We start from the raw sequence: 13,968 nt of genomic DNA on the forward strand, positions 1-13,968 counted from the left end.
GTTTAGGTTGTGTAACCAATAAATTTAAATTAAACCGATGAATTAAATTCATTTTAATTTGAAGCAAATGTTTCATCAATCTACATGTATGGTTTTAAAGTGTTACATTTTGTTTTTAGAACATGCTGTAAAATCATCGACTGTCAATGGCAGAAAAAGTTGATGGGAAAAAGGGTGACAATCTGCAAACAGCCCCCAGGCCTGAATTTTGATACCCCATACTGGGAGAGGTTGCGGGAAGGAGGGGGAGGAAGAGAGTAAGACAGCGCAAGAGAGGGAGAAAGAGTGAAAGGGAGAGCGAGAGCTCTAACAGGTGTGTCTCCCAACGTGCAGCAGCCCATTGTCACAGTGGACATCGACAGTATCAAATTTGCTGCTTTGGACTGGATTTTTTTTTCTCCCCCAAAAAGTGTTTTTTGGGGGTTGCACTGACTCTGACGTCACCCCCCTCTTCTACCTAGACACGCACCAATGCCGTATTATTTGGTGCTAATTGAGATTCCCACGTGACCCACCGATGAGTGGAGTGATGCGCACAGGATTTGCGGTCTTAAATACACTCCAGGATTCATAAGGAGCGACGGTGAGCTGCCTTTTACTTTTCTCCTGACTCAGTTGTGCAAGTAAAGAAATTTCCCTGATGGATTTCAATTCCTTGATTGTGCTGAAATATTCATGCTGTTCACTCATGAAAAATAATAAACACAATGTGTAATGTTTATGTATGTTGTAATGAATCTCTGAATTTGTGTTATTACAAATGAAATAGCTTAATCATTTGTGTATGGCCATCTTTAAATTGGAGTGTTTTCCCCCTTTAGTGCAAATATAGATACCAGAGGAGGAAGCATTCCAAAGCTGTACTGGACAGGATAAACAAGACGATGATGTCAAGAAGAAGATTGTCGCTCAACTTTTGTCACATGCCTAAGTTTTCTTTTTAACGGCTTTTGAAATAAAGCTGTCTGTGAGCAACATCCAAGAAAAATTAGTAAGTGCATGGTCCCTCCCCATTAAGGTGAAATTGACAGTGCTCATTTCAATAAGTGCCCACTATTATTCATCTTTGATGCAAATACATGAAATTTGGAATTAGATATTAAAACCGAATCAAAATACATCTGATAAACTATGATTTTTGGTAGTGTTTTTGTTCGGCTCAAATATTTTTGATCTAAATCACTACAGTGTTAAAGCTTCATTTTTCTTATCGTTCTAACCACAGACTTTTAGTTTTTTTTTTTCTTTCTTTCTTTTTTTTTTTTTTAATCGCCCCTGGACACATCATCATTTTTCTAGGAGCTTTTCATCTGCCTTGTCCCTCTGGCTCTCTGCCATTTGGTCTTTCTAATCTTTCAGTAAACTGGTACCACCAAAACACTCCTCTTGCTCACATCCTTGTCCACCTTTTCACAACGTATCCGTTTCCTGAGAGGCTTCACCCTGGCGGGCACCATTCCAGTCAAGGGGGAGGAAGACTTCCTGACACTGGCCGCTTCGCGCCTCAGCCGAAGGAAGCGTGTGATTGGAGCGGCTGTCGGTGTAGCCATGGTTTTAATTCTACTAGTTGCCATTCCCCTGCTGGTCCACACAACCAAAGCAGGAAACACGGCAAGTGAAGGGAGCCATTATGAAATGTTGGGAAGCTGCCGAATGGTCTGCGATCCCTTCACCACCTCTCAGCCGGGCCAGGAATTAACAGCGGTGTCTCCGCCACCCCAGGATTACTCTGGGAAGAAGATCAAGTCCGGCATCCGAGGACCTCCTGGGATCCCTGGCCCCCAGGGAGCACGCGGGCCCCCTGGGGAGCCAGGCAAGCCGGGGCCACAAGGTCCTCCCGGTCCAGGTCCTGGCGGCTACTCTCCCTCCCTCTACACCCCTAAAATAGCCTTTTACGCAGGGCTTCGCAAGCAGCACGAGGGAAGCGAAGTGCTGAAGTTTGATGATGTGGTAACGAACGTGGGCAACTACTACGAGCCCAGCACTGGCAAGTTTACCTGCCCCTTGCCTGGCATTTACTTCTTCACCTATCATGTGCTCATGAGAGGAGGTGATGGTACTAGCATGTGGGCGGACCTGAAGAAGAACGGGCTGGTGAGTAAACTTGTTTGATTCACTAGTCAAGGTACACTGTATGAGAAAACAACGACTTTGAATTTATGGTAATATACTGGCAGCTGTGTTTGCCAGAATATTAAAGTTAAAAACAAACAACAACAAAAACAAACACAGAAATAAATTACCATGAAAAGGGCTACACTTTAACTGCTGTTTTACAGCAAACGACTGTAAACAGTATGTTACTGTATGTGTAACCTGTCTGATAGTGGTGACCTCACTGCACCCTTTTTCTCATTCTCATCCCTCTACAAACTAGGATTTGAATCAGTATTGCTTCAGCAGCAGTTGAACGTGCTGATAGCTGAGCCAACAGTCCAGTCAAATTTAGGCTGCCGCTTTTAACTTCTCAGGGAGTATGGTTTTCCTGACCTTCAATACGTACAGAAATTCCTCCAACCAATCTTTAGTAGCTCGGCAGTCAGCACGCTTGACTGCCAAGATTACAGTGTAGTTTATGATCCTGGTTGAAAAGGGAGGAGAATGAAAAAAAAAAAAAAAACGAGCACAGTAACATAACCATCAAGACCGGTTGCATAGGGACAGTGTTGTTAATCATACTTTAAAAAAGTAATTAGTTACAGTTACAAATGACTTCTCTCAAAAAGTAATTGACTTAGTAACTCAGTTACCTCAATGTAAGAGTAATTAGTTACCAGGCAAAGTAACTGACGTTACTTTTCATGTTTTACACGTTATTACATCATCCGTTCTATAACGTCTTTCACGACAAATATTCATATATGTTTATATTAACTGACTGAATTAAAGTGAACGGTCTTTTACATCCCCCCCCTAAAAAAAAACTAACAAAAAACATAGGTCAAACTTTTTAAATTTTTTAAAAGTTCGCCAATGCTTTGAGAAAAAAAAAAAAAAAAAGACTTTTTGTTTTCACTGTTGTACTGAACCCGCACCAAACGGTGACCCCCGTACCGAGGTACGTACTGAATCGTAACTTGGGTGTATGGTCACACCTGTAATATATAGATAAAGTGGGGCAAATAAGTATTTAGTCAATCACCAATTGTGCAAGTTCTCCTACTTGAAAAGATTAGAGAGGCCTGTAATTGTCAACATGGGTAAACCTCAACCATGAGGGACAGAATGTGGAAAAAAAACAGAAAATCACATTTTTAAAGAATTTATTTCCAAATTAGAGTGGAAAATAAGTATTTGGTCACCTACAAACAAGCAAGATTTCTGGCTGTCAAAGAGGTCTAACTTCTTCTAACGAGGTCTAACGAGGCTCCAATTGTAACCTGTATTAATGGCACCTGTTTTAACTCATTATCGGTATAAAAGACACCTGTTCACTACCTCAGTCAGTCACACGCCAACCTCCACTATGGCCAAGACCAAAGAGCTGTCAAAGGACACCAGAGTCAAAATTGTAGACCTGCACCAGGCTGGGAAGACTTAATGTGCAATAGGAAAAACGCTTGGTGTACAGAAATCAACTGTGGGAGCAATTATTAGAAAATGGAAGACATACAAGACCACTGATAATCTTCCACGATCTGGGGCTCCATGCAAGATCTCACCCCGTGGCGTCAAAATGATAACAAGAACGGTGAGCAAAAATCCCAGAACCTCACGGTAGTGAATGACCTACAGAGAGCTGGGACCACAGTAACAAAGGCTACTATCAGTAACACAATGCGCCGCCAGGGACTCAAATCCTGCACTGCCAGACGTGTCCCCCTGCTGAAAAAAGTCCAGGCCCGTCTGCGGTTCGCTAGAGAGCATTTGGATGATCCAGAAGAGGACTGGGAGAATGTGTTATGTGTCAGATGAAACCAAAATAGAACTTTTTGGTAGAAACACGTGTTCTCGTGTTTGGAGGAGAAAGAATACTGAATTGCATCCGAAGAACACCATACCCACTGTGAAGCATGGGGGTGGAAATATTGTGCTTTGGGGCTGTTTTTCAGCAAAGGGACCAGGATGACTGATCTGTGTAAAAGAAAGAATGAATGGGGCCATGAATCGAGAGATTTTGAGTGAAAATCTCTTTCCGTCAGCAAGGGCATTGAAGAACGGACGTGGCTGGGTCTTTCAGCAGGAAAATGATCCCAAACACACAGCCAGGGCAACAAAGGAGTGGCTTCGTAAGAAGCATTTCAAGGTCCTGGAGTGGCCTAGCCAGTCTGCAGATCTCAACCCCATTGTGGAGGGGGTTCAAAGTCCGTGTTGCCCAACGACAGCCCGAAAACATCACTGCTCTAGAGGAGATCTGCATGGAGGAATGGGCCAAAGTACCAGCAACAGTGTGTGAAAATCTTGTGAAGAGTTACAGAAAATGTTTGGCCTCCGTTATTGCCAACAAAGGGTACATAACAAAGTACTAAGATAAACTTTTGGTATTGACCAAACACTTATTTTCCACCATGATTTGCAAATAAATTCTTTAAAAATTAAACAATGTGATTTTCTGTTGTTGTTTTTTTTTTTCCACATTCTGTCTCTCATGGTTGAGGTTTACCCATGTTGACAATTACAGGCGTCTCTAATATTTTCAAGTGGGAGAACATGCACAATTGGTGGTTGACTAAATACTTATTTGCCCCACTGTAGATACATTTTTCAACATGCAGGTGAGGCTCTGAATCTCTTCCCTCTCCTATCTTTGCTGTGGTTGTTTTGATTTAAAAAAAAAAAAAAAAAAAAAAAATCACACAAGGTTTATGGATACGTCATTAAAGAAAAGTTTAGGGCAAGTGACTAATTCTGGTAATAAAAACCAAATTATGATTATACTGTAGCATCTACAAGCCAAAGAGTTCAAGATGACGCTCGCCACACTAATGCTAATGCTAACCCCCTCTTTCCCATCTGCTCTCTTCTGTCCGTGTCTTACGTCACTATCATTCACCCAAATTGTAGTAATGCACACCTTCACATCTTCTGTAAGGGCTTTGCGAAGATGGGAAACGTAATTAATTATAATACTCCCTAATGACAAAAATAACGCCGTTAGTAACGCCGTTATTAACAACACTGCATATGAATCACCGTATAAAATAATGATTACATTTTTTCTATCGTGATACAAAAACTTACCATGAAATTTACAATACTGAACCACTATACTGTTTTTGCGTGTATTTTTGTTGTTTACATACATCTGTGAATATTTAACCTTAAATTTAGCAGCTTAATTTTACAGTGCACAGACAAACACTGAAGGCGGTTATACAATATCAAATATGACATTTTTCACGACACTAGTCCATCACAGAGCACAAAAAGTGAGAGAACGCCATTCGAGCTCATACTTACCATCCCTGAGCTGCCTGTACAAAAGTCAGTCACGCAAGTCACTGCATTGTCAGTGACCCGATAGAAGATGCGTTTAACTGTACATAATAGTGACTCACATCCACCTACAGCATTGAACCCCTCACATTCAGACCACACTCCACTTAGCAGGTGGCCAGATGACAGATGAGGAATGAAAGCGCAATCTTTCTCCTCATTAAAGGGGGATTCATACAGTATGAAGTCACCTGCCTGCCTGCCACCTATATTTGCATTTGCACGTGCGCTCTCGCTAAATGACAAGTGGCAGTTTGCAGCCGCTACCAAAAGGAACAGTCTAATTAGAGAAGATCAGACACCGAGCTTGATTATCGCCTAAACACAAGTGCAAAAGAGCACCAGAGGAACGTCCATCATCATGTCGTCCAGTCAGTTGACACCACAGCTAAATTAATAATGAATTCAAAATTGACAGTCCACTCATCCACTCCTGCATTCCCCAGACACTAATTAACAGGCGAGGGGGGTTTTGTGAGAAGTAAGGGTGTGTTTGGAGGGGTGAGAGCAAAGAGGCAGCAAATATTACTATTCACTTTAATGTTATTAGAGGAGTCCAAATTTTGAAAAACAAGCTTATACTCAATTGTCATCTTGGACATATTATGCTTGTTAATCTAAATATTGCAAACATAAAAGGTACATTGTGGAAATCATCTTTTTTTTTTTTTTTTTTTTTAATTTCTAAACAAATGCACTCGAACATATCAAGTGGTATGTCCAATGTCCTGTGTTGTCACTCATGTCATCTTTGCCTGTTAAATAATTGAACCGTTATAGATTAAATCCTCTGAACGCCCCCTATACCCTCTTACCGTAAATCCCTTTTCCCCGGCTTGTTCATTGATTCTCCATTAATTATGTTTTCGTTCAACTCAATTATTTAAACTCATGAGGTCTGTCTTACACCCGGCGGGTGGCCTCTTTTAAACAGTCCCGTTAATAGAGGACTTTGCCTAACAGGGCCTGACAACACCAGCTGCTAGGGAGGAAAGAAGGGTGTGAGTTTCGGTCAAAGCTGCAGAATACTTGATCATATTTGAAAATTGTAAAGCCCACAGGCTACTGCATAATCAGCCTCGGGTGGTGGCTAGGGTTTTACAAAATGGACACTGGTAGATGGGCTGCAATGTTTAGTTTCAAATTAAATATTCTGTTTTATACTGCTGAAGGTGCTTGCATTTTTTCGTTGTTGTTGCCTGCCCAACTTTTAACAAAGAAAAATCCACCCTGGCGTTCTGTTTGCATTGTAACCTTCACACCGTGACAGACACACAGGACAGAGTGAGTGAGAATGAATGAAATGCTAGCAGCTCGACATGACAGGGACAAGCTGAGATGTTCACTTGGTGTATATGAAAGGGAGAGAAAAAGAAGACAAGTGTGTTGACGGGAAAACAGGGAGATGATGCAGAAGAAGATGGATGACTTCATGGAGGTAGGGAGACAGTGGGCTGCTAGACGAGGCATCGGGGAGGCTGGCAACGAAGGACGGGATGAGATCAGGCTCGATGACCAATAGGCACTCGCTCGGCACGTCTGGGCTTGACAAGTCATCAAGGTCGGCCGCGGAAAGGCAGAAAAGTATTCTGCATTCTGCCCATTTACTGGATAGTCCAAAAGAAAATCTCTTTCTACTTTGTCGTATCTTAATAATTTTTTGGTAATCCAAACTGCTGCCGTTATAAAACTTTTATCAACTGCATGGGCAGTGTGTTGATTTTACATCTTCACTAAATGCTCTCAAAAGACCATTGTCGAAGCTAGATTATTCATAAAAAGCTATCAAAAAGGAAGGCGAAGAAAACAGGAAGTAGCAGCAGAAAGAGAGCTAAACAAAGATTAGGGCGTTCTGTTTGCAATTTAACCTCCACACCGTGGCAGACACACAGGACAGAGTAGGCCTTCTGGTGATTTTCCTAAAACAATAATTGATGAAGACTGCTTAGACGACAAGCGAAATATTTTTTTTTCAAACAACCGTAATAATGTAATTGACAGGAGCTACACACTACAAACACACACACAAATACACCCCCCCCACACACACACACACAAAACCTGTAATCAAAGGTGGTACAAAAGGTGTGTCAGAAAGGTTACTAACAGGTGTCAAAAGAGGAAACAGGAATTTCTAATAAAAAGCATTCCCCTTCAAAATAATGGAGAATGGGATTGACTTCAGCAGTGTGCCGAGATTGAACTTTTGCTGGTCCCCACATGCTTTTACATCCTTTTTGTCAGGTTGTCAAGCAATCAGCAGGATGAGTAATAATGAGACCAGTGACACCAGAAGTGCTAACGAGTGCTGAAGTACGAGCCAGAAACCACATGCCAGAACCGTCGCCAGGACCGACCAAAGCAAAACAGTCGATTTCCAAAGTCCAAGTCATATTGATCATATTATTGGGTGTGAGGGATTATCCACTGTGAGTTCTTGCCCAGGGCCTGATAAACAACACATCAACAAAGAGAGCATGTGCCTACTTCACCACGACAACGAGCTCTTTTGCAATGGGCCTTATTCACTAACACGTGGAAACACGAGCTTTTGAATGCACAAGCCTGTGCTTCACTGACATGTTTCTATTTTATTAAGATGTACACAGTAGAGGTGTGCATCAGCACTGACCTCATGATTCGATTCGATTACGATTCGGAGGGCCACGATTCGATTTGATTCGATTCAGAGGGTCACGATTCGATTCGGTTCGATTCGGCAATGCATCGCGATGCATTAAAGCCTGGGATGCATTAAAATTCTAAAGCAAAGCATATTGTTCGTGAATCATGAGGCAACACAAGCGGTCAGACATTAAACAACTTTTTATTGACTCTTGTGTCACTCCTGGTTGAAGTCAAATGAAAATACTGTCAGATATATAAATATAAAAAAAACAGATCACAGCATTTAATTAGTGCTTTGAATGAGACCAGGGCTTTCTCTCTCTTTTTTTTTTATACATACAATATAGCAGCCTTTCACACAGTGCAACATCTGAACTCCTGTGCAAAATCAGTAATAACAGTCACTATATTTTAGTCACAACGACCCATCAATAAAAATATTCAAGTAAATATTAAAGAAAAAGACAACGAAAATATTGTAGTGCAGCAGCATCTTTATCACAATATCAATGCAGGGATCAGTTCAGTTGCAAACAAAACATTAACTAAATTGCAATGTTGAACAAAAGTAAAATGTAGGCCTAGCCCACTATATACAGTGCTGCTCAAAAGTTTGTGAACCCCCTCAACATTTTGGAATTTTCTATTATTTCAACCTGATTTCCTAATCAATCAATTCAGCAGTTTTTTTTTTGTTTTTTTAACAGTTGTGTTGTCGAGACTAAATTAAAAAGAGTTTTCATCAACTGATGTAGGTGCAAAATTGAACTGTTTGGTCACAACCAAAACCGCCATGTCTGGCGAAAAGTCAACACTGCATACCACCAAAAGAACCTTCTCCCAACAGTGAAGCATGGAGGTGGGAATGTCAAGATCTGGGCTTGCTTTTCATCCTCAGGACCTGGACAACTCCACATAGTCCAGGGAATCATGAATTCTGAGGAATATTGTCAAATCCTAGAACATAACCTGACGCCATCTGTTTTGAAGTTAAAGCTTGGCAGAAGGTGGATCATGCAACATGATAATGATCCAAAGCATTCCAGCAATACAACCAAGGAATGGCTGAAAAAGAAGAAGATTCGTGTTCTGGACTGGCCCAGTCAAAGTCCTGACCTAAATCCCATTGAAATGCTGTGGCGGGACCTGAAGCGAGCAGTTCATGCCAGACGCCCATCAAACCTCTCTCAACTGACTGCGTTCTGCAAGGAAGAATGGGCAAAAATCCCCCAAAGTAGATGTGAGAGGCTGATTAGTCACTACAGAAACCGTTTGGTTGAGGTAATCTCTGCAAAAGGAGGCGCAATATCCTATTAACTGAAGGGGTTCACATACTTTTGCACACATGATATCTGAGTTTTTCTTAAATCAACCACTTTTGTTAAATAAAGAATGACAATATAACTATTTCTTTTGTTTCAGTCCATTATTTGGAATGTCAGTATTGTGGATTTGGGTATAACTTAACATTTAATAAGGTTATTTTAGTCTTTTTTACAAAAAATCTGACCATCGCTGTGGGGTTCACAAACTTTCGAGCAGCACTGTATGTGCAATAGAGGTTGGATCGGGCCTAAAAAAATCCAGCCCGACCCGACACGGCCCGCTGGTATTGAAGCCCGACCTGGCCCAAGACCGATCAATTAACTAGATTTGCAGGCCAGCCCGAAAAACCCGAATTTTTTTTGGTTTTGTTTTGTTTTTTTGTTTTTTTTGGAGTGACGTGGAAAAAAAACGCAGCAGCAGCAATTTATTTTCCTTTCTTCGAGTTGGCAGAAAAAATGCAAGTTTTCTTAATGTTTAAATAGTCTACATATTTTTATGATCATTATAAAAGCATTTACACAACCAAATACGGCCGGGAAAGTTTAATATTAAAAAAAAAAAAAAAAAAAAAAACACGTGGTTTTGCAGACACACAGAGGAGAAGATTCAAAAGGATCACATTTGTGTTGCCTTTGTGTGCATAAATAAAAGTGTCTTTCGTAACGAATTCTCAGTTGGCAGAAAAAAACGCAAGTTTTCTTAATGTTTAAATCGTCTACATATTTTTATGATCATTATAAAAGCATTTACATAACGAAATAACGCTGGGAAAGTTCAATATAAAGAAAAAACATGCGGGCCACGGCGTTCATGTGCGTGCACAAGCAAATGCACAATACAGAGAGCCTGCTCTCGGTTTTATCCCTTTTTTTTTTTTTTTTTAAATAATTTATTAGTCCGGCACGGCGGCCCGACCCGACCCGAACGTGAATGCTTAACATTTTGGGCCCGACCCAACCCGACCCGAATTTAATGGGGTTCGGGCACAATATCTAACCTCTAAGAGATAGGAAATAACATAACAATGGCTGAAGCGGAGAAAGACGGAGCGAGAAAGATTATTGATGCACCTAAGACATTGATAGCAGACATCTGGAGACATTTTGGCTTCTACGAGGTTGGTAGGAAACTTGACCAGAGTTATGCGGTGTGTAAAAAATGAAACATGAAACACAATAATAATACAAATGGGGAAACCAAATCTGTTGCATCACCAGAATTGCGCAGGGAAGATTCTTGAACGTACTTATATATTTTAAAATGCGCTAAATCGATTCGGCTTGTTGCCCGCATCGAATCGAATCGTCCATGCCCTGCATCGGGATGCATCGCCGCATCGATTATTGTTGACACTACTAGTACACACTGCACACAGGATTTAAACCACCATAATGTATATAAACGCTAATTAACGTATGGGCCCGAATATAAGACGATGTATTTTGCATTGAAATAAAACTGAAAAAGAGGGGGTCGTCTTATAGTCGCGGTCTAGACATGATACTCATTCACGACGCTAGATGGCGCCAGATATCATTGAAGCGATGTTTTGTCATAACAGCTCTCAGCTACTCTCCCCATTCACGATGCTAGATGGCGCCAGATATCATTGAAGCGATGTTCTGTCATGACAGATCTCAGCTACTCTCAAGTTTAATCAGTTTGCATTGTTTCATTGCAATGTTTTTCCTTATTCAGATTTGTTTCAAAACTACAGTTACAGTTAGACTTCACTTTGATGGTTAATGCAGTTATTGCAATTTTGTTGTTTGGTTTATTAACATTTCAAAAACCAGAAGCCATTCATTTACGAATGTGATTGCACTTTAGTTTACATATTTAAATGTTCAGATATTAAGATTTGAATGAGGCAAAATAACATGCTTTTTCTCTCAAATATATTGTTATAATCACTTGTTTTGGATGTATTGTAATTATTTTCTGTATAAAAATTAATTTGGTGTTCAAAAAGTCTTTTTTCAAACTTGAGTCTTGAAAAAGAGGGGGTCGTCTTATAAATAGGGCCGTCTTATATTCGGGCCAATACAGTACTTCAACCCGGAAGTTGAATAATAGTATATGAATATCCGCTTACAGGAACATTTTCACCACTTTTACCCTTATTCTATTTCAGCACTATTACGTTTAAAGTTGTGTATCAAGTGTCAACTATACCAACCAGAAAAATTCATGGTTTAAAGCGATTTAGTGCACATCATGAGTTCACCCTCCCTGGAAAGTAAGATTTTAATCAACATCTTCATTAATAATGCAATAAGTGTTTACAATTTCAACATAATTGAGTTTTATATATAGCTTGCTTGACTCGTACCATGAAAGTTAGATGGTTGAACCTAGTATAACGAAAAAATTAACCATTTTATAAAAATGGTTAGTGCAAAAGTGAATACACCCCGAACAAAAGATGTCATATCCAGCATTTCCATATATTTACACATTTATACATATATCATTACTTACTGTGTGTAACTCTGAGCCAAATGCTATTTAGGACAGTGTGTGTGTAAAAAGAAGTTGGTAATGTGATGCCCACATCTTAAGAGGATGTGCTGACTGTGGCTGGGCTTCCGTGGGATTCCCGTAGATCCAATACCTATTACATTCCCTAAATCCCCACTCTGTGAGCCCGACATGCTCACACCTCAATCTAACTTTCACAAATCATTGCAGCCTGACAGGGATTGAGGGTCTGGGGATTTGTGATTGAAGAGCATGGGTCTTGCTTCAGTAGCTTCCATGTTGGTAACATGACACGATCAACCAGCAAGGTAAAGTAATGATCAGCTCGATGTCAAGCCATCATTTGCTTTTCTAGCTGTTAAGATAGGCCCAAATGACATAATGGCGATATTTGAGGATTTGGGAAAGTCATTTTTATCCCACATTTTGTTTCTTTTATTTATTTATTTTATTTTACAGAAAACAAAGTACTCCATTGGGGGCAACAGTCAGCTCAAGGAAAGGTTATGGTTCCAGACTATTTTGCTGTCTAGGAAGTGTTGTTATGGAGGTGACTTACTGCTTCAGAAGAGACGCTAGGTCCCATGGCATGAAGAATTCTATGCCAAAATTCATTTTAAAATATATGTTCAAGCAAAAATACCAATCTAATCAAAGTTAACTTATCAGGCCCATTCTGTCTTGTGTGGGAATTAGTGATTTAGCTCTTCGTCTGCTTTATAAAATTTCGCCGTTAGCAGTGTTAGCAACTCCCCGATAAGGAAAGTAGCTATTGGTTGTTCTAAAAGTTGCTAGAAGTTGCTAGATGACGGCACCAGCTAATTTGCATATTTGGAAATTTGCATGTAATTGGAATGGACGCTGTAGGAAAGAGGAATAACGTGGGAGAAGCAAAAAAAGAGTTAAAAAAGAAAAAAAGAAAAAAACAGAAAAAGTTGCTAGTCGTTTCTGACAAAAAGAGGCTTTGGAAAGTCGCCAGATTTAGCGAGAAAGTCATCAAGTTGGCAATGCTGGCTGTTTGTTCCATTATAGTTGGGCTATATGTCCCCCACCCCTGCTAATGGCTAATGAGTTTCCGATATATTTGTGTAAATACAAGGGCGTAGGTTTGCATAGGGACGGTAGGGACATAACACTACCAACTTTTCAGGATGCTCAAATTGTCCCCATCAACTTTTAAGCAACCTTATTTGCATTTTAAAATTGTTATATGGTAATCTAGATTGTCTTCTCATTTTAAGTTTTGTTTGAATACTACAATTTAAATTTGCTAATAAATTGATTCTAGAGGTTTTAATAATAATAATAATACATTTTATTTATAACGCACTTTACATTTGAAAAACAAATCTCAAAGTGCACATTACCATGTAAGAAAATAAAAAGACTAAGAATAAAAGAGTAAAAGCAAAAATAGACAGAAACACAGATAAAATCAAAATGTTTCATTTGTAGTTTTTGAAAATAAAGGTTTGAATTGAACGGTGTATCACATGAACTAATACGTATGCATTGCAAAAATCAGCCTCCTTAAAACTGGGAAAAAATGAAAAAGGAAAAAAAAAAAAACATAAATTCCCTTGTTTTCAGTGTAAATCTACTAGAAATAAGTCAAACTATCTGCCAGAAATAAGAAAATTAGCTAAAAATAAGCTTAACAGACCTTTTTAAGGCAAAAGGTTTGTATATTTAATCTTCAAAACATTATTTGAAAGCAATTTTTTCTTGATTTAGGTGAAAAATGACCGACTTTTAGATGTATGGGCTTTATAAGTCACAAATAGTAATATTTACTTAAAGCTATTATATGAATCGGATGTATTAATCTGTAAACTAGCCTTTAACACTCAAAACAATATGAGGAAAATTATGCGAGTAGATTTCGGACAGATGATCAAATTAGGACGTTATAAATGTGCGGTGTGAAAGCTAGTATAAGTCAATACAGATTTCTTTTGCATTAATCATTTAGACTATCAATTAATTAGGTTCCTATTGGTGAGAAATGTAGCCCTGACCCCTGTTTGGTCTTATTAATGTCATGTCCCCAGCAAAAAGTGTATATGCATGTTATGCTGTTATATCGTCCCTACCAAT

At 39.5% G+C, this 13,968-nt stretch overlaps 1 protein-coding gene across 2 annotated transcripts in view; it reads left to right on the forward strand.

Moving 5' to 3' along the window:
- The first annotated feature begins 362 nt into the window (after positions 1–362).
- The window catches only part of c1ql4a (complement component 1, q subcomponent-like 4), a 30,215-nt gene continuing 16,609 nt past the window's right edge, over positions 363–13,968 (forward strand). The window contains exons 1-3 of one of the 2 annotated variants that reach the window (XM_057830501.1): positions 363–583; positions 822–991; positions 1,360–2,094. In XM_057830501.1, coding sequence (XP_057686484.1) covers positions 1,549–2,094 — 546 coding nt within the window. In that variant the 5' untranslated portion in view covers positions 363–583; positions 822–991; positions 1,360–1,548. Of the gene's footprint in view, positions 584–821; positions 2,095–13,968 lie in introns of both variants that reach the window. The other variant, XM_057830500.1, reaches the window with a different exon arrangement.

Source organism: Corythoichthys intestinalis, chromosome 2 (genome assembly GCF_030265065.1).
Source record: "Corythoichthys intestinalis isolate RoL2023-P3 chromosome 2, ASM3026506v1, whole genome shotgun sequence".
Taxonomy (NCBI): Eukaryota; Metazoa; Chordata; class Actinopteri; order Syngnathiformes; family Syngnathidae; genus Corythoichthys; species Corythoichthys intestinalis.